General features: G+C 38.3%; 1 protein-coding gene across 2 annotated transcripts in view; it reads left to right on the plus strand.

Annotated features, from left to right (window-relative positions):
* syne1b (spectrin repeat containing, nuclear envelope 1b) overlaps positions 1–23657 on the plus strand; it is a 117081-nt gene that overhangs the window by 24199 nt on the left and 69225 nt on the right. Inside the window, exons 17-48 of one of the 2 annotated variants that reach the window (XM_036150752.1) lie at positions 42–62; positions 1404–1606; positions 1772–1936; positions 2053–2205; positions 2314–2457; positions 4664–4831; positions 4995–5153; positions 5240–5404; positions 6425–6559; positions 6813–6971; positions 7957–8165; positions 8699–8807; positions 8969–9133; positions 10445–10612; positions 10738–10914; positions 11426–11566; positions 11689–11849; positions 12111–12261; positions 14274–14501; positions 14588–14686; positions 14821–15008; positions 16555–16678; positions 16769–16935; positions 17216–17369; positions 18232–18857; positions 20693–20872; positions 20969–21119; positions 21232–21390; positions 21758–21940; positions 22082–22183; positions 22783–22986; positions 23121–23328. In XM_036150752.1, coding sequence (XP_036006645.1) covers positions 42–62; positions 1404–1606; positions 1772–1936; positions 2053–2205; positions 2314–2457; positions 4664–4831; positions 4995–5153; positions 5240–5404; positions 6425–6559; positions 6813–6971; positions 7957–8165; positions 8699–8807; positions 8969–9133; positions 10445–10612; positions 10738–10914; positions 11426–11566; positions 11689–11849; positions 12111–12261; positions 14274–14501; positions 14588–14686; positions 14821–15008; positions 16555–16678; positions 16769–16935; positions 17216–17369; positions 18232–18857; positions 20693–20872; positions 20969–21119; positions 21232–21390; positions 21758–21940; positions 22082–22183; positions 22783–22986; positions 23121–23328 — 5526 coding nt within the window. The remainder of the gene's footprint in view (positions 1–41; positions 63–1403; positions 1607–1771; positions 1937–2052; positions 2206–2313; positions 2458–4663; positions 4832–4994; positions 5154–5239; positions 5405–6424; positions 6560–6812; positions 6972–7956; positions 8166–8698; positions 8808–8968; positions 9134–10444; positions 10613–10737; positions 10915–11425; positions 11567–11688; positions 11850–12110; positions 12262–14273; positions 14502–14587; positions 14687–14820; positions 15009–16554; positions 16679–16768; positions 16936–17215; positions 17370–18231; positions 18858–20692; positions 20873–20968; positions 21120–21231; positions 21391–21757; positions 21941–22081; positions 22184–22782; positions 22987–23120; positions 23329–23657) is intronic. The other variant, XM_036150754.1, reaches the window with a different exon arrangement.

Here is a 23657-nt window from a genome sequence, read left to right on the forward strand (position 1 = left end):
TGTTTGGTCTCTTAGCAAACACTCTTGATTTTATGTTACAGGGACTAAAACCTGTAACAAAGGTAAGTCCAAAAAAGTGTTTGGGAACTAAAATGCACCCGTTTCCATTCCTTTCTGTAACCCTTTGGCTGTGTTTTGCTTCAACCCTATTTTGCTTCCAAACACTAAAAGGTCATGATGCTTTATGCATGAAGGAATAACTGTAGTTGAATGGTATTTTAGCATGTTTAATTGACCTAACATTCTGTAACATACAATAATCAGCATACATTTGCTCCTGTTACACAGTATTTTACAATGCCTCCCCAAAGAATTCAAACACATATCACTTTTCAGTCTCATTATAGCCTCCAACCTCAATATACTTTGTTGTGATTTTATGTGAGAAAGCAACAAAAAGTAGTGCATAATTGTAAAGTAGAAGGAGACTGATACATGGGTTAGAATTTGACTTAAGATGTTTGTAAACATAGCACTATTAAAAACAGTTATACTGTTTGTATTAATCAGAATATTATTAATATTCTGATTAATACAAAGTATAAAGTGCAACCAGCAATCAAGTATATGTATTAAACAGTTTTACAGGTACTTAATGCTATGGTGAGATTCCTGAAAGTTTCTGGTAAAAATATGATTATATAAACTCTAAAACAAATAATAAAATTAGATTATCTCCCTGCTGCAACTCTCTTCCCTCCCATGTGGAGGCAAATTCACTTTAAACATATTACGACACCTAAAGGACGAGTCTTATCCCTTAATTGTTACATAACCAAAAATCGCAGACCTGGAAATTGCGTTTTTAAAATTGCGATTACATTGCAAATGTGATTAATTGTGCAGCCCTAGTGGAAATCTAACACTGGACATCACCATGGACGGACAATCTGCTACATCATGCTGTGAGGATATTTAGGTCAAATCAAATCCCTGTATTAGAATGATACTAGTCGGGCGCACTGGTGGTGCAGCGGGTAGTGTGACCCTTAGTCCTCGACGCGGTCGACCCGAGTTCAACTCCGACCCGCGGTTCATTGCTGCATGTCTCTCCTCCTCTTCCACCCCCCTTCCTGTCAGCCTACTGTGTTAAAAAGCAAGCCATTAGAGCTGCGAAAAATCCCAAAAAAAAAAGAATGATACTGATCATAGTCTAGAATTAATTGAGAATCTGTGGAAAGATATTCTCCACTTTACAGTTGTGTGCTACTTTGTGTTAGTCTATTACATAAAATTTCTATAAATTCATGAAAGTTTGTGGTTATATCATAACAACATGTGAAAATGTTCAAGGGGTACAAACACATTTTCAAGCCACTATTACAACATCATCAAACTGTATAAATATGTATCTGTGTGTACCCAATCAGCATGGTGCTAAGCTTAACTGGTTTAATTTCCAGTTGACGAAGCAGAGGGTGTGAGCAAATTCTTGACTGAAACAACAGCTCAGTGGAAGAACTTGGCACTGGAGGTCCGAAGTGTTCGCAGCATGCTTGAAGAGGTGATCTGCAACTGGGAGAAATACAGCAGCACTGTTGCATCGCTGCAAGCCTGGCTGGAGGATGCTGAGCAAATGCTCAACAAATCAGAGAATGCCAAGCGTGTAAGTACACTCAGAGACAGGAGTAGAAAAAAAGAAACAGTTAATGGTAAATTGATATACATTTATTATGATTTCAAATTTTAGTTTGTCTCTAAAAGTATTTGTCTTTGTATTCCTAGAATGTTCTGTTGCCCTCTTTTAGTCCCTTTTTTTTCTATATTTCAGGATTTTTTCAGAAACCTTTCTCACTGGATCCAGCAGCACATGGACATGAATGATGCTGGCAATTTTCTCATTGAAACATGTGATGAAACCGTCTCCCGGGATCTAAAGCAGCAGCTTCTGTTACTGAATGGGAGATGGAGAGAGCTATTTGTCAAAGTCAAACATGTAAGCTCTCTGCACCAAAACATTTTTGCGGTTTACAAAGCAGAAGAGCTTTTAAAATAATATAAAAAGCCTCACTGACCCTCTATTATATATTGCCTTTCCCATGCCATTTGTAGTATGCAAGAGCAGATGAAGTGGATAAGTTAAGACAAGACTATCAAGAAGGGATTAATACCTTAAAGATGTTCATGGATGCAACTAATGAGAAGATGACCGCTCCTGTTCAAGTGTCTTTCCTCAACGTCAGAGCCTTTGTTCAAGATGTTGAGGTTTGAACATCAATTTCTCCCACAGTTCATAAAAGTCCTATCTATGTCTGTTTCTGTTCTGTATGTAATCATTAGATCTTTTTTTTTTAATTATTATTATTTCCTCAGGAAATCAAGCACAAAGTGCCAGCAATGGAAGCTGCCTCCAAGGCTGCAAGCCGCACGGCTCAGCTGTTGACCAAAGACACTCCACAAGAGGAGATTTCTCAAATGATGGCTGTGATGGCTTCGGTCAAAGAGCAGCTCAGTAAGGTGAGTGTATGTCAACATGTGCATTTAGAGAAAAAGGGTTAAAAGATTGTTGTATTAAGTTCTTGTAAACCTGGAGCCTATATAATCTACAAGGATATGATTAATTTGAGGATTGTTCTTGTTAAAGATGCTGTTAAACAACCTCCACATATGTTCGTGGACATTAGTTATTATATTGTACAGTACGGGGTGCCAATAAATCAAGAATATCCGTTGAACGTTTTCATGGTTTTCAAGTTACAAACAAACTTTAATGTACTTTATAGAATCTTAATGTGACAGAAAAGCAAACAGTAGTGCTCAATTTTTAATTCTCAGTATATAATACATGGTTACATTTTTTAGAAAAATAAACATCTTTAAAATTTGTTGTGCACTTGTAATATGCTCCTCTCTCCTAAAACCAGTGCCAGCTTTGCACTTATACTGAAATGTTTGCCTATTCCTCTTTAGAAAATAAGTCACACTCAAATGTTGGCTTTTTTCTTCAGCCTCTGAGGCCTAGTCCACACATAGCCAGATATCTGGCAAAAAAATGTTGTTATGTGTTTTGACCTTTTATCCACACAAAAACGATTTACTCTGAAAACTCCAGCAAAATTGAGCTTTCTAAAAACTGTTTTTGGGCCTGCTTGTGTGTGGTAGGAATTCTACACAATAACTGACTTCCTAGACTTATTGAATAAGGAAACGGTGAAGTGATGAAGTTCCAGCACTTTTATTGAGAAACAGAGCAGAGATCAGATAGATGGAAAGTAATCACACCCAATGGTCCCACTGCAGTCTGCGTCTGCCCTGTTTCTGCCCTTCCTCGCTTTCCGGCTCTCCATAATACTCAACAGTGGCCTTATCATGAGACAAAACAGAGACCGTCTATCCTAGACAATCATCATCCCGCACAGTAGCTACGCAGCATTTGGCCTTGCAATCAGCGCTCACATGCCCGAGTGCCATTAGGCCATAGTGACTTTAGCATAATACTCCAATAAAGGTGTGTACAAGACAAAACTGACTTTTAGGATCCTGAACATCACAGTCTGCGACAAATAATGTGACGCTGATGTCACATGTGCACCCATTGTTATAGACGTGGCCATGCAGCGGAGGAAAGATGAATGCTGTCAGAGAGGGGCTGATAGGAGTTGTGATTGACTGTTTATAATATGTGTCTAATCAATGTTAAACAGGACAAATGCAACGCTATGAAATCAAAGACATCGGCAATCTTTTATTTACAGCTGACGTTACCCCGGTAACCACACATAATTTCCTGTCTTCAACTCGGTATTGAGACTTCAAAGTAAAAGCATACATAGAACTTTTTTTTTTTGTACAAGCCCAACTGCTCCAACATGTTGAGGTGCAAAGGAGGAAGAGTGCTCGGAGGTCAGCTGTTTTACACCAAATCCCTCCTGATACTGAGGCACGATGCTGCTCACCGCTTCTATTTTTTTGAAGGTCTATGACTGGCTGACACAGGTTTTAGCTTTGTGGTACACTGCCCCCATGCGTCTGGCATGTTTAAAACAACGCTCAGTGGTGACTTTGTGCGGGTTTGTGTGGATGAAAACTATTCTGAAAACAATCCCGCGTGTACGATATTATTTTTTTTAGAAACGATATAGGGGAGCTATTCATTTTTATAAAGACACGGCTATGTGTATACAAGGCCTGAATCTCTCCAGCTCCACCAGAGCTATCATGAGCCTCTTGCTCTTCTTTGTGTTGGCCTTTCACATTAATTCCCAATAAAATACACTGCACTGCAAAAACAAAACTAAAAATAAGTCGAATTTTCTTAAAATGAGTGTATTTGTCCTTGATTTCAGCATGCAACTAAGATGATCTGCCAATGGAATAAAACTTTTGCACTTAAAATGGGAACAACTCATCTCCATCATCTTATTTCAAGTGCACGAAATCTAATTATCTTATTTTAGGGATCAACATACTCATTCCATTGGCAGATCATCTTATTTACCTGCTCAAATCAAGGACAAATACAGTAAGTTCAAGAAAATGTGACTTATTTTTAGTTCAGTTTTTGCAGTGTGGGTTGTGGTTGTAACTTGTCACAATGTGAAAAGGTTCACAGGCTGTGAATACTTTTATCAGGCATTGCACAGCTCAAATGACTGGTAAATGATTTCTTCTAAATAACATGTCACATGTTTTTTTTCATACTCTCATGCCTTTTTCGGATCAGGTCAGAGAGAGATGTCTGCCTCTGCTTAGGGAGTCTCAGTCTCTCTTACCTCCACTGGAAGAAATGGAGAGGAACATCACAGGCTTCTACCAAGCTCTGGAGAAGGCTAGTCGTATCACCAGCACCACAGACTCTGAGGCACCGGGGGATTTTAAACAGAAATGCCAGGTAACTTGCACAACTATTCAGTATTATTACGTTTTATGCTAAGGGATGAAACTGTTGACTAATGCTGGACTTGTTTAAGTTGTTAGGTTTTAGCTGAATGATTGATTAACTTAAAAAAACATTGCATTATTATAATATAACACCCTGGTTCTAAATAATACAGGAGCTGGCAACCTTCACACACAGCTGTAAGAAGTGCCTGACAGTAATAGAAAGAAATCACCAAACCATCCAGAAAATAATGAGCACCAGTAAAACCCTCCAGCACATGGACATGAGTCTCCTGCAGAAACGGGTGGCAGACCTGCAGTTATCGTCACAGGTAACCATCATCATCTGAGACTGTTTTATTCCCTGTTTAAAGACGTGTGCCTGCAGTGGAGTAATGCAATATTTGATTGCTTTTAGAGTATGATTAAGGAATCTACAGAGTGGCGAAAGCACGAGGAGGCAAACAGCAGCCTCATGAAGAGGTTTGATGAGTCACGAGTCGAGCTGGAGAAGGTTCTGAAAATGGCCCAGAACTGTCTGACAGAAAGAGGCAACCCAGAGGAACTGCTGAAGAAACACACAGTAGGGCTCTTTCTACACATTGAAGTGTTTATTTCAAGGGTGAAATTTGTTTTTCACCCTTGAAAAGATAAAGATTTTTATCGAACAACAGAATTAAACGGATTCACCGTTCAGAATTTAGTGGTTGATCTACAAATTTGTAAAAGTTTGAGCTGCTAATACCAGTCTAAATATCTCCAATATTACTTTTAGAAAAACTTTAAACAGACAAATTAATTATGAAGTTAACATTTTAGGTTGGCTTTAGCGATTAGTACAGGTATAACAGTTTAGTATTACAAAAAAAGAAGTCTCTACTAATGTTGCCTGAATGATGAACCTTAAAACTTTAGTCCAAAAGATAAACAATGTTTCTTGATCCAGCACATTTCATGGCAGGGGTTAAACAATCAATAGAAATAAACAGAGCAACAATGCTTTAAGTTACCTTCAAGCTCCCTTTTATCTAACTAAAGTTCCCAGGTTCACCCTGCCTGTTTAAACTGCATGCAGTGCAGAAAATCTAATTTCTTTTAAATAGCTCTTTCACATCTCTCCATCATTTGACTTTCTGTTTATATACCTAGCTGATACTGCAAATACCACATAGTGGGTCTTCTTTTCTAAGCAAGAAATTCCATAATGAAGATTGTTGTAAACCAGTAATCTGTTAGGCCTAAGTGTTTTACATTCACTGATCAGAAAATAAAACACTGATGTTCCTGACCAGCCTGTCACCTGTTGGGACCAAATAAGCTGAAAATGATTCAATTCTGGTTACCAGACGATATTCTAAGTGCATTTTTAATAACTACAGCATAATAGAATAAATTGTGGTTTTGCATTTGAAATTAAATGTAACTGCTTAGACAAATACACTGTAACTTTGAGCATGTTTATCAAAATATAATGCCACAGGACTGAGCTTAAAAGAAAATCTTGAATTGAACCAGTGATTAAGTTGGTAAACTATTTGTTAGATAGCTCAAACATCTCTGATAAGGCGTTTTAACCCTGACAACATTTTGGTGTTATTTGCAGGAATTCTTTGGACAGCTCGACCAGCGCATTTTGAATACATTCCTCAAGGCTTGTGATGAGCTGACAGATATTTTGCCTGAGCAGGAGCAGCAGTCTCTGCAGGAAACGGTTAGAAAGCTGCACAAACACTGGAAGGTTGGTATATATCATTTATAACAACAAATATTATCTTAAAGATAAGATGTGATCCCACAAACATATTCTAAATCATTGCATGTTTTGACCGTTCTGTTATAGTTCTATTATCATAATAACAAAAACTGCAATATACAAATATAATTACAACAATTTAGTCCTATTTCTCAAACACTTAAGCTGTTAGAACGGGACTTCAAACCATGCTGCCATAAATATGAGATCTCACTTGCCGAATCTCCTCTCTCCTCAGGATATACAGACGGATGCCCCCTTTCATCTCCTGCACCTTAAGGTGGAGGGCGAGAGGAGCAAGCTGATGATGTCTTTACAGGGGTGCCAGGCAGAGCTGACCAGAGAAAATCGGCACTTGGTCAGCATGGGGAGTGAGAGGCTCGTCAAGGAGCACAGGGTGAGCACAGCGTACTACCTAAACAACATGTGCTGTTTATTTAGGAGATTATAGGGCTGTGCAAAAGTATTCATAACATCTAAACTACAAGCCTCAATGCTTTTTATTAAAATTTTCATGTGATAGACCAACAAAAAGTTGTGCCTGCTTGTAGAGTGGAAGGTTAAGAGAATTTTATTTTACTGATAAAGATCTGAAAAGTGTGGTATGCCTTTGCATTCAGGCTACCTGGAGTCAGTACTATGCAAAATCACCTTTTATGGTAATTTCATCTGCAAGTCTCTGTGCTCAATCTACCAGTTTGGCACATCAAGAGATTGAAATGGTTAAATGGTAAATATACTGAATTTTATGTAGCACTTTTTTAGTCTTACTGACCACTAAAGTACATTACACTAAAGCCACACTCACCCAGTCACACCCGTTAATAGGCTATTTGGAGCTAAGTGCTTTGCCCAGGGGCACATAGACATGAGGCAGGAGGAACCTGGAAATAAACATTCAGCTCGGATTATTCTTTGCAAAATAACTAAATTTCAGTAAGAATGGATGGAGAGTTTTATAGCAGGTTCCCATTTGGATTTAGTCCAATTAGCTTTTGTTCAGCTCTATCCTGACCAGCTTGCCAGGTTGGTGCTTAGGGAAAGCATCCACACAGCAGGACTCTGCCACTGTCCCGTTCAGCATGGGGAATGGTGTTTACATGGTCACGTGCAGTGTTAGTTTTCCTCAACACATAGTAGTTCGAATGTAGGCAAAACATATTTAGACTTTAATTTGAAAGAAAATGCTGAAAATGCTGTTTTTTTCTTGTACTTCACAACTGTACAGCAATTCTATCACATAAAATATTAACATTGATGTTTGTGGTTGTAATGTGTCAAAATGTGAGATTTTAGGGTATTTACTTCTCAGTGAAACAATATTAAAGCTTTTCCTGTATTACTGTTTTATACCATGTTCTGCTTTGTAAAATGCCATTAAGGCGTTCTTTAGGGAAAAGGGTCCTCAGTCCATATGTGAGAAAAGGCTACAGCTGATGGAAGAACTCTGTCAAAAGCTGCCTGAGGGCGATCCAGCCCACCAAACTTTGGAAACAGCAAGAAGGGACTTCGCTGAGGTCCAGGAGGAAATTGAGAACACTCATCAGAAACTAATGCAGCACCAAGATAAATGGAAGGAATATGATGCAAGGTACATGATTTTAAAGAAAATATTATTTTATCAGACCAGGTAAGCTAAAACAAGAAGAAGGTTGAAAGAAATGGGTTAAAGTATTCTCTTCCTGTGGTTTTAATTTTATGTGTCACGAGCTCTTTACACACCTAAAGTAATCATGTTTATATTTTCTAATCGTTTTGACATAAAGCTGCTGCAGTTTGAAGTGTTTTACTTTTTAGTGTGAATACTTCTGGTAAAATGAAATTAACAAAACAGCATTATTGGAAATTATAGATTCTTATCTGTTATTTTGCCTCTTGATTCAGACTTCTTGTCAGGAAGTGGAAAACACGATGTGCTTTTTAACATTGACACAGATAATAGTTTCCATTTTATTGTGAAATATGCATTTGACCTTCCAAAACATTACATATGTAGTTTAGTCATGACATAATTTTGTATTTTCTGAGTATATAAGATAGAAAGCATGTATGTGTTTTGAGAGATTATCTTATAGCCTTTCATGTGTGGGTTGTTTCTTTATTCCCTTTCATGTTCTAAAACAGGTACGCTGAACTCTCATGTTGGCTTATATCCAAAGAAAGCCAACTGAGGCTGCTGAGAAACCGAGCCAGCGACCCCAGAAAATATAATCAGGTGAAAGCTACCATCACGGTGAGTCACATTCTTAGCCTTGCTTCTGTTACGGTTTGTCATGAACAATGTAATACTCACCTCTCAATGTCACTCCCGAGGAGATGAGTCTGTGAAGACACTTGGTGTCAGATGACACCTTTGTCCATATTGGTTTTATCAGCTTTTGTTCATGTTTACAGGAGCTGAGAAATGATGCAGAGCTACAGGAGGGGAACCTTACTTGGCTGAAGGCCCGTATGGCTGGATTGATTGAAATCTGTACTGACAGCGATGCCCAAAGGCAGGGAAGCACTCTGAGCAAGCTCTCTGCTGACTTTAAGGGTCTTCTTGCCTCTCTCTTTGAGGTAAGCCACTTATGTTCTTTCTCTGAGACAGTTTAGACCCATTTTCCTTTCTGCTCGTTTATAGCACATTGCTTTGACCTTTTTAGAGTACCATGTGGATATTACAGTTGCATAATTTATTGATACACTGATATACCAGTTTGTTTAATACTTTAAATGCAAAGGGCTGCTTGGATGTGGGTATTTAGTAGGCTATGACATTCCAGGTGCCGAGCGTTAAACTAAGGGAGTATTCCTTACCTTTACCTCATACTTATGTGTTAATTATCTTTTTTTAGTAAATAGTAAGTTCTGAATATAAAGATGTTAGTTTTTAGGCTAGAGCATAATATTGAACATAGACTGAAAACTTGATATGTACATATTTTAGCTGATTTTGTACGTTACTGTAAAGAAAAGGCCTTAATATTAGACTAATGAAGTTATTTCAGTCAAATATCAGTATAGATACATATATTTATTTCACCTCTTGTGCATAGAAGCAGAACTATATAAAAAAATTTCTGACAGCTACCCGTACTATAAAACATCATTTAGGGCAGATTGTAAAGCTTTGTCAAAATGAAACGCTCCAATAGACAGAGAACTATTTTGAAATATGTGATTACTGGGAGTTGAACCCAGCTATTTACGTACATCCACTATATAACAAGACACAACCTTTTTCTCACTGTCTGACATTAAATCAAAATAAACCTTTCTTGTTTTTGGTTAGTATTACCAAAATTGTTCATAATTGCTAAATTTCTAAATAATGAGAGGAAGAATTGTTTTAAAGGATTTCCCACTACTTTCTTTAAATTAAAAAGTTTACATAATTTTAGATTACTACTCCTTTAAATGTGAAAAACAGGTAAAAACTGGTCTTAAACTAAAACTGAAATACTAAGCATATTTTTTCAAGAACTTATTTGTAGACAGATAACTATTATTTTTTTTGCTTAGTAGTTCAAATGTACCATGAGATTAACAGACTTGATCAATTTGTCAAACTGCTGGAAGTAAATGTTTTTTATAATTGGAGGAAATGAGGATATAGTACCACATTTTGTTTAGTGTGATAGTAATAGCATTTTTCAGAAACTTCATAGGAAAATGTAAAGAATACATGTCTGGAACCCATTCTGTCATGTTTTAGAAATTGAGATGCTAAAGGTGGTATTATCCAAAACTTGAGTCATCAAGTTTTTTAAAGCATAATTTGTAATAACTTTCTTTGAATTATTTACCAAAAATCTCCAAGTAATTATGTTAATAGTAAACATTGTGTGAGAAAGCATTGTTATTGCTCTCTTTTAATTCATTTTCAAGGCTGAGAAGATGGTGCTCGCAGTGGGGGATTGTGTGCAGTTCAGAGAGGAAGTACAGACTACACTGGATGACCTGGTTCAGGGGCAGAAAGAAGCTCAGGCCGAGGCCGCCAAAATCCTGGATAGTTCTACTTCCAGAGAAGCCCAACAACTGCTGCTTGTCCATCAGGTGTTGCATGCCAGCAAATAAATGTTGCACCTTACTTCTGTTTACTTACTGTCACCATGCTCACTTGTGTTTAAATGAACTGTTTCACCAACTTTATGTCGTCAATGTACCCCTCTTGGTCACAGCAACAGTTAAAGCGCCTAAAGCTGAAAAGAAAGGATGTCCAGCAGCTCATAACCAGAGGCCAGCAGCTCCAGTCTGAAGAGGGACTGGGAGAGACTTTGCAGCAGGACCTGCAGAACTTAGAAAACACACTCAGCAAAATGGAGCAGAGTATGGACTCACAGGAGCAAAACCTTGAGGTGAGCAATGTTCATAAGAAAGATTGTTTATACATTTAACAGAATGGTTAACAGTATAATTTCACAGTTTATGAAAGCAGCCCCTTCACATAATGGTTATTAGATGCCAAAAGATGAGTTTGCTTATATTAATAAAGGAATATTTGCCTTATAAGTCTAAATCATTTCTAAAGATCATAAATTTCTCCACGTATTCCGACAACTCTGAGATGACACATATACACACACAGATACCCCTAAAAAATCTAAACATGCTACTCAGATGTTGGAGCCATGACCCAATAATAGTGTTATGCAGACGTTCTGTCTGCGTCAGTGAAGATTTATTGACCTCGACATGCCGAATGCTTGGAGGAGCCCTAACTGGACCTACTTTTTACTCATCTCTTCTGCAAATAATTTTAATTCTTGAGTTATAAAGGAAAACTGCTATTCATGTCTTTTTAACCGTTGTGAATACTTTTGTATGGCTAGAGCTGTGAGGTTGATTTTGGTGTGTATGGATTTTAAGGTCACTGTGGCTGCATGGCAGGAGTTTGACAGTCAGCAGGAAGCGGTGCATGAGTTTGTTAACAAAGCCCGGTCGACAATAGAGAGAGATCTGAACTTCAGCAGTCCAGAGAGCCTGGCTGTTGAACTGGACCAGGCAAACGTAAGTTCATTTGGTGAAAATATAAAACAATTTGTTGAGGCTGACTCTTCCTCCTCACTGTAAGAGGGAAGAAATTGGATCATTTTCATCAAACAATGAACATTTTACCGTTTTGTGAACAGGTGATGCTAAAGCAGTGTGAAGCAGAAGTCTTGCACATGAACACCTTACTGAAGAGAGCAACAGAAATCCAGCTCGGTGCTAAAAACAAATCTCTGCTTCTACAACAAGCTCGCTCACTCACTGAGCAAGTGGACAAAGTAGAGACTGGCCTGAAGAAAGAGTAAGTTTAATCTGTTTATCAGTTTGATGGCAGTTCCAAATGTTTAGATACGATGCTTTGTGACAATTTTGGCATTAACAATGTGTTATAACACATTATAATACGAGTTTTAAAAGTAGTTTGACAAAATTATGTCTTTTAAATGAGACAGCCTAAATTATTTACACTTGCTCATCCAAGTCATATTCCTGGCACTACGTCTGTACAGAAAACAACGAGTTATTTCCACCTTCTGTGAGTCGATTACTCTTTTTCTCCCAGGGTCAAGAATCTGGAAGAAATGAAAAATCAATGGGAGCGATTTGGAACTGGATTCATATCATTTTCCTCATGGATATCTGAAAAGGAAAAACAACTAGATGGAATAAAATCATCTAATTTGTCTCTTGAAGAGCAGATCAAAGCACTTAAGGTAAATTATGGTTAAACATTAAGATCCAATTCTCTCTAACCATAAAAACAGCACTCTACATATAAAATCAATGAGACTTTAAGCAATCTGTACATATGTCATAATCCCAGGGAATTTGTGATCTATATTTGTCTAAGTTTTGTAGTTTGGCTCTTGTATTTTGAGTTATTTTTGTATTTTCTTTAATTAGCTCTGTTTACTTGGTGTTTATTGTTCTTCTAGTGATTCCATGTTCCTGTGAAGTCATTACTAATCTCAGGTCTTTGGCCTTGCTCTCCACTCAGCTGCCAATCATTTTGGTTATTATACTCACCTAGTTTCCATGACAAAACCAAATCTCCACAGTATTTAATCTCCCTTTTTTCTTTCTTTGATGGCTGGATCCTACTGTCAATGTGTTACAGGGTACACAGTTACCCTGTGTATTGTAAGTTTTCCCATAATTAAATCCTTCGCTCCACACTACACCATGCGTCTGTCGAGTTAGTGTTTTTTTGAGGACCCATGACACATGATGGAGTGTGGAACAAAGGTTACAGAAAATACAGAACTCAGAAAAATGTAAATCCTTAAGTCATGGGGTCAAGACAACTAATGTGCTGTTTGGTGTGTGTGTGTGTGTGTGTGTGTGTGTGCTTTACATCAACATTTGTCCTAAACACAAAGGAGGAAAGGAACACAGATTTTAGTGGTGACTACCTCAAGCTGTTACCAATTTAAATAAGCAGTCCCTTCAAAAGTCCTCATACCCCTTGAGCATTTGCACATTTTGTCATGTTACGACTAGAGATTGCAGTGGGTTTTTTAATTTTAATTTCCTGTGATAAACCAACACAAACTAGTGTGTAATTATGAAATGCAAAAAAGGATAATCTGTAATTTAATATTACAAGAAAGGTAACATTTGAAAGCAAATACACCATATTTACCTTTTTATGGTCTTACCTAACAAACTACTGCTCTGTTTATTCTTACTGAGAAATATCCATATGGGAGAACCCGGCATTGTTATGAATGAACCGCATTCCAGTTGCGGTTCTCCCAGGTTCTTTACATGAAAAAACCCCAGAAAGTATACTTTGACATATTTATCTAACAAAGCAGAAGGATGTTTACAGCTTCTCATACATAAAACCATCCGAGACAAGTAAAAACAGAAAACGAAGAGTGCCAAACTCTCAGTTTCGTCAGTTTATATAGATCAGCAAAAGAGCTGCTCCAGGATTGGTCAATCCTTCCGATTTTGTCTTAGGGATACGTGTCAGTGTTAGACTGAAAGAGCCTGGCTCCAGGGATTTCCACGTGTCCCTTCTGCCCTGAGATAACTGTCCATTTGCTTACACATGCCACATCTGTGAAGTCCTTGGCACCCGTGGGTTATTTGCTGTGTGCTCCAGCCTCTGTGATCACATCATTCTTAACTAATAAAGCTTGAATAAACCTTAATAACATTTATTCATCAAAGTGAGGTTTCAAATACTGACTGTCTTTTAGGCTTTTGTAGAAGAGTTTGTGCAAACACCTAAGAATAACCTGATGCTAACTTACAATAGAATTTGCTTTATTTTTCCTCACAGAGGAACCTTGCCTGCAAGTTGAATTGTCTCGGTGTTTGTGTTCACAAACACACGAGAATCCATCTTGTACCACATCTGTTTTGTCAGAATCCGTGATTTCATCTTTAAAAGAAGAACAGCAAGATGTGCCTTGACTAGCTTACCTTGTTTTGGTTTCTCATGACGCTTGCTGCTCACATTTTAAGCAGGCGGGCACTAGGTGTCGCTTCGTTCAGTCAGCTTAGAGAGTTCTGCTGAATGTCCTCCTTTCTCCAAACAGATTTGATAAAAGCAATCCCAGATTGATAATGTGCAGAACGGAGAGTGCTGCAGATTATCAATCTGGTTTTCCAGGTTACAAATCTCAAAGTGCTTCACAAAATCTGCTCTTTACAGGAACATTATAGAGGGTTCTGATTAAACTAATCTTGATTTTGTTATGGTTTTGCACGTCAGGGTGTTGGAGCAGAACTTCAAGATCGAACTGCGACTTTTTCCCAGCTGGAGACAGACTCCCAAGCACTGGCCCAGTTTGTGTCTTCGGGCGAGGCAGCTCGCATTAAGGCCCGTCTGACCCAAATTGGCAGGTACTGGGAGGAGCTGAAGGAGAGTGTTGAGCAACTTGATGGGCAGCTAGAGGAAAGCTCCTCTCACCAGCAAAAGTTCAACCTGAACTTGACAGAGGTTGATAAATTTATCTATACTCTTACAATATAACCTCTGATGTTGGTATTGGTAGACATGTTGTTTTGATCTTGCTTCTCTTTAAGGTACAAACATCTCTACGTGAACTTCATTCAAAACTGGAGAATCCTGTTAAGTCCTGCACGTCCTCATCTGAGACTTACAAAGCCCTTCAGAGCCATATGGTATGAAGATCTGCCTTCCTCTTTATAAAAAAAAACAGATTTCTTTCAAGTAGTGGAGTGCTAGTTCTCCTTTCATGTGCCAACATCAGTTCACAGGCAGCTGTTGTGGGTAAATGTCTTGTGTCGTTACCTAGGATGTCTGTCAGTGTCTGGAGCAGCTGAAGGGCAACTTGCTGTCGGTGTCAGCTGGTGCCAGACGAATCAGTGACAAGGAAGATGCGGTGAGGGCTGTGATAGAGCTAAACAGCAGCTACGAACAGGCTCTGGAGGAAGCAAAGGACAAGCAGAGCACCTTGGAAAACCTGCTTTCCATGTGGCAAAAGTACGAGTTTGTGAATATAAACCTCACCCTTATAGTCGTCCTATTAATACATGTTGAAATGGAGAAATGCCTGAAGAAATAGTTGACATTGATTTCAAGGTGTGGGTGGACAATATGACACAAATATTATATTTTTGCAGCGAATAAGGCTCATATTTTATCATGGTCTATTGGAAAAATTGTAAATAAATTAAAAAGAAGACAGAGCAACTAAACCTGAACAGATTGTATTCCCTATGTGAAAGTTTGAAATGAACAATAAATAACTATAGTGCCTTGCAAACTTATTCACACCCATTTAACTTTTCACATTTTGTCACATTACAACTTCAAACTTTAGTGTATTTTATTGCAATCTTTTGTGATAGACGAACACAAATAAAAATCTCAAAAGTGCAAATGTGCATTAGTATTAAGCCCACATTCTGTAATACTCTTAAATAAAAATACCCTCTGTTAATAATACCTACTGTAATACTCTCTAATACCCTTTTTTAAAAGAAAATGCCCTTACATGTCCCCCACCTAGTTTACACCTCTATGTAATTGAAAAAACTATAGATCCAGCTGTTCTGAGGGCCTATTTGAGAACATTTGTGAACAAAGTGCTGAATGACAACTATGTATTTTGCACTTCACACATTAGTCCATTATGGATTAATTGCCTGTAGAAAGCTATTTTTGTAAGAAAGCCAAGACAAGTTCGCAGTTTGGCATGTAGGAGTCACAGCAATAATGGAAATGTGCTTTGGTCAGGGAAGATTAAAATTGTAGTTATTGGCCGACTTTGAAAATGTTAGATGTGTAGATGTAGATGTATATAAACAAACTATCCCCACAGCAAGGTGTTAGGTTGGGGATGCTTTTCTTCAGCATGTACCTGGAAGCTGGCTAAATACTGGCCAATCCATGAAGAAAACCTGTTTGAGTCAGTCATGCAATCTGAGCTATTTTGCAAAGAACCAAAAAAAAAAAACTGGAGTTGTAATTGATGCAAAAGGTATTGACTCAGGAGGGCTAAATACAAATACTTCCCATACTTTTCAGATTTTATTTATAAAAAAAAAATATCAAAACCAACCTTGTATTATTTTTTCTTTGACTTCTCAGTTATGCACTACTGTGTTTGTCAAATATAACATGAAATCCCCCAAATTACTTTGAAGGTCGTGATAGTAACTTCACAAAATGTTAAAAAGTTTGTAACTGTAATACGTGAAATACATTCAGTCGCAGCCTAACTCAAAAACTGTATTTTAATTTAAAAGATGGAAAAAACACTCAGACAAATTCTACTTTTACTACAAAAAGCTATGTTATATAGCTAAATGAAAAGAAGGAAAATAAATGTTATATTTCTGTGCAACAGCATAGCACAGCAATAGACAATGTGCTTGATACTATATTGTAAATATAAAGTCATCCTATCACCCAACACTTTTCAGGCCTGATCTGAGCAGCACAACACAAGCGCAGTAAAGCTGACAATGTGAACTTAGATTTAAATCCCACAGTTTAAGACATCTGTGCTCCTACTCTGCATCAGGTTTGAGAAACAGCTGTCAAACTTTGTGTCCTGCCTGGAGAGAAGTGAATCAGTATCCAAACCAGAAAGTCAGTGGCTGTCTGCTGATAAAGCCAGACTAAGCAATGAGATGCAAGAACTGCAGGTACAATAATGTACATCTAAACAATATAATTACAACCTAACCCTATAATTAGTGCATTATTGTTACAAAGACACTGGCTTTTTTTTCCAGGGTCTGCAACTTGAGGTACAGTCCCTTAAGAAGGCCCATGAGGACTTGGTCTCTCTGGGAACATTGTTATATCCCACAGCACCAGAGGAGAATGTTATAAAGCTACAGGATGAGCTGGAGGCTCTGCAGCAAAGACTGTTTATCCAACAGGAAGTAATTCCTCAAAGGTAATTTGTTTATATAAAATGTTTGATGATATTCTTTTTCAGTGGTTAAACATACATCTACAGGTAAAGGGATGTATCTAAGAAATTATTATTATTATTTTTTAAATTGATTGGTCCCAATGTGATTGGTCAAATGGCTGCAGTCAAAAGAAGAAAAGATATCTGGGTAATAGAAAAAGGGGCAACTTCTAGATCACAGTGAGGGAAGGGACTCTTAGGACAGTTCAACACCAATATAATGGAACATAAAGCCTGGGTTTGAAGCCATTTTCTCTCCCAGAATCACAGAACTTCAAAACCACGTTTCATTGGTGGAGCATCTTGACCAGGATCTTCTTAAATTCTCTGAGTGGAGTGAGACCATACTCTCAAACCTGCACGCATCTTCTCAGATCAACATCAGCAACCTACAGGGCTCTACCACTCAAGTAAAGGTAAGACTCCGGCTTATCTGTTTACTAGAGATGCACTAATCAGAATTACATTTCCAGTTTTGGAATAGGGTTCTTAATAAAGCTCTGTCAAGCTGATTTAGATTCTTTTTCAAGGACTATAATATTAAAAATGCCAGTTAAACTTGTTTTGTCAAACCTTCCTGCCATGAGTGGTGTTTTCATTTTTATAGGAGCAGATATGACATCACACTGCTATGTCAGAGAGAAGCAGCTTTAATAAGGGGTTTGCTAATAATTTAAACAAGTACAAAATAATTACAGATGTGACATTTTAAACTAGCTTTGACACCCTATTGGTAGCAGTTTAGAGTAATAACCGTAGTTAGTTCGGCTTACATGACTAAAAGAGCAGTCTTTATGTGTATGATCTACAGAATATAGTTCCTTACTTGAACTGTGGGAAAAGCCTGTTATGGAACATGCTGATTAAACACTTATGTGTACAGCCGATCAGCCTTCCTGTTACCTGCTGAAACTCCTGCTCTCTCAAAGCCTGAGAGAACTGCAGACATGTGATGACAGGAGATAGAAATGACAGCTCCTTTTTAAATTGCTTCCCTTTGAATACATTTTAAACACCCAGTACTGAGAATAGCTAACTTTGAATCTTCCTAATTTGGTAACAGAATCTTCACAAGTCACTGTTGTTGTCAGCAAGACCTGGCAGTCCTTTGTCTGATATATTCAATGCTTAGAAAGAAAAATACATTTTTCAGTTTTCAACTCACTGGATGATGCTGATTACCTTAAAAATAGTCTTCGTAGCTTTATAGTTAGACTCAACCAGCAGATAATGTTTTGATTCAGAGATGATTGATCCTTTGTGACTTTGCTTTAACAGGAGACAAAGTTGGTCCTGCAAAAGCAGTCCAGCATGAAACAAAGCTTGGAGGATCAGGCTGAGAAGCTCTGCAAGATCTGTGAGCCTGCTGATGCGCAGCTCCTCCATAACAGAGTAGAAAGCTGCCTCCAGTCTTACCACGAGGCTCAGCATCTAGCAGAGCTGCAGTTAGAGTGCCTGGAGAAGCTGGAGGCTTTCCTGCAGACCCACAGCGCCGTGGCAGGTGTGTTGCAGGGTCTCCGACAGACTGTGGAGAGCGCCGGGAGCTGGGACCGCGGGAGGGTAGAGGAGCTGCAGCAAGAGCTTGCCACTATTATTCCTGATATAAGTGAGCTGGAGTCTTCAGCTGTCAATCTGGACAGCAGCCTTTGTAAAGGTCATCTCCACATCGGTGTCGAAGAGGGTTCCCGCAAGTCGTGCCGCACGCTGGCTGACTCTCTCAGTGCCGAGCTAGATACAGTAAGGAACTTGCTTGGTACGAAGCAGAGCGAAGCAGAGGCCCTGGGGGTCCTCTGGACTTCATTTCGACAGAGAAAAGAGCAGCTGCTCAAGGCTGTGGAAGATATCGAGGAAAAAGCTGACCACCAGACCCTAAAAGAGCCCAGCTTGCATGGGCTACAGCAACGGTATGGCGCAAATACATTTACATAAAGTTTAACTGCAGTGTCTTATAAAAGCAGAGATACACTATGAACTTTCCCACTACTTTTTATGTTATCACAATAAAATTTCGAGCGTTTTATTGGGATTTGATATCATGGAGCAACACAAAGTAGTGCATAATTTTGAAGTGGATGAAACTGAATATTATAATTTTTTAATTAAAAAAAGGGTGACATGCTCATTTTATTCACAGAGGCATCTTGTGCTTGTGCTACCTTTACAGCTGCAGGTTTTTTTTGGAATATGTCAACCATATTTGCACTTCTTGCCTATGTTTATTCGAGAAATGGCTCAGATAGATTAGCGGAAGAATGTGAGCATCAGTTTTCAGTTCTGGTTGGAGATTCGTAGATCTGTTTTTTGATCGGTGGTTATACGTATGTATAAGGTTGGTGTCCTGCAGCAAGGTGAACATCTCTCCCAGTCCTATGTCCTCGTCAGTGTCTAACAGTTTTCTTCAGGATTTTCCTTTTGCTCATTGATTTTCCAGTCAACTCTGAGCAGCTTCCCATTCCCTTCTGAAGAAAAACATCCCCAGAATATGATACCCCCATCCCCATCTTTCATGGGGAGGATGTGTTAAGGATGTTAGTTTTCCACAAAACATAGCATTTTGATTGTAGATCAAAAATGTTGTTTATGGTTTTATCTGACCAGATGACCTTTGTCCCACATCTTACACTTATATGGGCTAAGACAAATTGGCTACAGGAGCTCTTATGGCTTTATTTAACAATGCTTTTCTTCTTGTCAGTCTTCCATAAAAGCTGAAAATGTAGAGTTTAACTGCAGATTATCCCACCAGGGTTCACTTGGCTGCATCATTGCGCAATGCTGTTTTTGCCTAGCCTGTGAGTTTAAGTAGACATTACGCCTGTGTAGGTTTTTCCATGTGTGCCTTTCCTTTTTCTGATGATGGATTGAACAAAGCTCTGTGAGATGTTTAAAGCTTGGGATATTGTCTTAGAACCTAACGCTGCTTTAAAGTTCCTCATAACTTTATCCCTTAGCCAATTGCTGTGTGTCTTGGTCTTCATGATGCTATTTATTCACCAGTGGTCTTTGAGGCCTTAACAGAACAGATCTTTTTACACTAAGAACAAATTATTGTCTCTTTCTCTGATTAATGTGCTCCTGCCATGGAGCACATTTCAGCCATGTCTCAGCAGTTTGTTCTTGTGCCACATGCTTCCTATTTCCAGATGGTGGTTTGAACAGTGCTCTGAGATTTATTCAAATCTTATTTGGATATTGTTTCCAAACCTAACCCTGCTTTAAACTTCTCCACAACTTTAGCTTTATTCCTCTGGTGTTTTCCTTGGTACTCGTGATGCTGATTGTTCACTATTGTTTGCTAATAAACCTCTAATGCCTCCACAGAACCCCTGGATTTTTACTGTGGTTGCATTGCACTCAGACTCAATTCATTAATTAGGCTACTTCTGGAAAACAATTGGCTACACTAGATTTAATTTAGTGTGTCAAATATAAAGGGGGCTGTATGCTGTTGCATGTCACAGCTTTTATCCTTTTATTTTGATGACCTGTTGTAATCTTGTATTATTTCCTTCCTCTTAACAGTTATGCACTAATTTGTTTTAGTTTATCACATAAAATCCCAATAAAATAAAGTGAAGTTTCTGGTTGTGAGATGGCAGAATGTGTAAAAGTTCAAGGGGTTTGAAAGGTTTTGCAAGGCACAGTAAATATTAACCATAACTGCTGCCATTATGAGTTTGTGTTGTGTTTTAGGGCAAAAAGAGCTGCAGTAACAATCCGTTGTCCCTTTGTTTTTCAGACTTCGCTTCTTCAACCAGTTAGAGGATGAGCTCCAGTCACACCAGCATGAAGAGCAGTGGCTGAGGGACAAGGGCAAGCAGCTGGCCCAGAGAGACGCAGAGCTGGCTGGGGAGGTTTTGAGGGAAATCAGTCTGCTGGAGACAACATGGGAGGACACAAAGAGACTCATAACCGAGAGGTACTGTGGCGATGCAGAGGAAATGTTGCCATGATTTTAGGCAGTGTATACAGATAGTGACCTAAAGCTTATATTTCAAAAACCTTTTGGTTTCAGACAAGAACAGTGCAATGTCCTTGCTGAGCTTACAAGGGAATACCAAACCCTAAAAACCACCATCAGCGGCATTCTTGAGAGTGTTGAACCTCTGGTGGACATAAGCTCTGTTCTGAAGGATTATGAGGAAACCAAGCGATCACTAACAAAGGTTCGACAACAGAGCTTTCTTACTCTTTTCTGGCATTTTGTGAAAAAAAACAACAACATTTGAATTACTACTTCTCTATTAAACCGTTTTGTGTCGTCCATGTTCTTTATAGCATGAATCATTAAAGACAGAAATGGGTGGCAAGCAACAGGAAGTGGATCAGTTTTCAGGCAAAGGAAAACAGCTCGTGATTGAACTGAAGAAGATCCCAGAGTGTGACAGCGAAATGATACGGAAGGATATGGAGAAAACTGTTGATCAGTGGCTGGATGTAAGTTTGTCTTGAAAATACATTATGATCAATAGAATATGCTATTATTGTTTCTAGCAGATGGTTAACAGGCATTTTCATGAAGAAAACAGCATCATTTTATCTTTTAGTTACAACTATTAAACATTTAGTGGTTATTTCTTTTTGGGACAATTCCTTCAGCACAAATGAGGTAAAGCAGAAGCTACTCTTTGTTTTATGTATATCAGCAAAGGGTTTAAAATGTTTACTAGTTTTAATTTTTACTATCATCACTAGCATTGTTGCCTGATATAAAGTCAAATATTTCTATGCAACATATAAATAGACAGCCGTCTTGATCACAATCTCATTGTGCTTCGTTTGATCCCGTCTAATTCTTCCACAGATGTCAGAGAAAATAGATGACAACATCGATCGCCTCCATCATAGTTTGGAGCTGTGGGGCGATGTGCGAAACCTCAGCGAGGACATTGAGAGTTGGACTAGCAGCTGTGTGATCGAACTGAACGAAATCCTCAACAATTTCAGCAGCAGTCAGAAGGTGTCAGCCAGGCTTTCTGGGCTACAGGTACAGTAAGATTTACTAGGATCTTGAAAGATCAATTACTTGTTTTTGCACTTGTTAATCAGGATCAGTTGTTTATGCATGCATCTGTTTATATACACCTTAAAGACATTGTAGAGTTTGTTTTTCTGGTTTTATCAACAGGGGGAAATAACAGCGAAGGAGCAGAAACTTGATCTCCTCCAAAACAAAGTGTCCGAGCTAACCAAGTGCTATCACAGTGAAGACACTCCAGCCAAATTGCAGGTATTTAATAAAATAAAGATGAGACTTTTATTTCTTAGTGTTCTACAAATAACAATACATTTGCTTTCATTGAGCATCATATTATTGATGCATTCTGACCTGCTAACATAAATAAATAGGGATGCACCGATCAGATTTGTGACCAAATGCTGCGTATTTGTACGTCTTTCACCCATCAGGACAATTTTAACTGATTTTCTAGAATAACTATAACAGCATTCAAATAGTTTACAGCCTGTCTGCTGTAAACAGTCTTTATGTCTATTTTCGTATTCATGTATGAATTTGTGCACATCAGTGAGTTTAATTGGGTGAATGTGGCTATAGTGTAAAGTGCTTTGAGTGGTCATTATGACTAAAAAGGTCTTATATAAAGTTAGTCCATTTACCATTTTAAAGTTTATGTTTTTTGTTGTAAGAGCCTGAATGAAAGGCCAAGGTCCATGATGGAAAAAAAGTTTCCTGTTGAATCACTTCTTGAACCTTTTTGTGTTTCTTCTTGATGGTTTTAAATGCTGATTTCTTGGTGCATCTTTGTGAATAAGTAGACTAAAAAATAATAACCCACTCCTATTTACAACTCAAACACACACACACAGGTTTTGGAGAATGACCTCCGTAAAAAGGTCACCACCGTTCAGATGCTACATGAGCAAGTCCGAGGGAATCTCACTGACTTCAGATCCCAACGTAAACAGCTAGAAGACTACATCTCACAGATGTCTGCATGGCTAAAAAGCATGGAAGACTCTTTGGTTTCCTCTCCAACGGGCTCGGATCCAGAGGACATCTGCAGAGTAAAGGTGCAACCTAAATAAGTGTCAGAAATTAATTAAACTCGCCATTAACTGGAAAAAGTCTGTTGGACAGGCCTTTGACAGAGATAGTGATGTTTTAAGCCAACAACCTAAACTATGTTTCTGAACATGTTTGGCAGGAGCTTCAGAAAGAGCTTCAAAATCAGCAGGGGAGCATTGATTCGACCAGGGAGAGCCTCAACAACCTGTGTAGAAAATATCCCTCTGAGGAGCTGGCAGGCTTGGGCTCGTCTCTCACCGACCTTATCAAGACTTACGAGTCTGTGAACCAGCTTTCTGCGAGGACACTGAACTCATTACAAAACTGTCTTCAGCAACAGTTCAATGGTAAGACATAACATCGACAAAGATTAATTTATGTACATTTGTTAATGAAAATCCATCTACAAGTTAAAAGAAAAAAGGGCTTTTGGTTTAATCTATTACTGCCTGAATGCATATTCAGTTACATAAGAAAAGTATCATTGTTGTGCTTGTGCCATCATAAGATGGTAAGTTAATTAGATTGTTAGTTTGAATATTGAACCTACAATTTGTGTAAATTTAGGTATAATGTGAATTATCAACATTAGATGTGTAGATTTTATTGGTGCTGCTTTTTGTCAAACAGTACTTTGACACTGAATTACAATATTTGTTTTTTAACCACCATTGCT

Source organism: Fundulus heteroclitus, chromosome 19 (genome assembly GCF_011125445.2).
Source record: "Fundulus heteroclitus isolate FHET01 chromosome 19, MU-UCD_Fhet_4.1, whole genome shotgun sequence".
In the NCBI taxonomy this organism is placed as follows: domain Eukaryota; kingdom Metazoa; phylum Chordata; class Actinopteri; order Cyprinodontiformes; family Fundulidae; genus Fundulus; species Fundulus heteroclitus.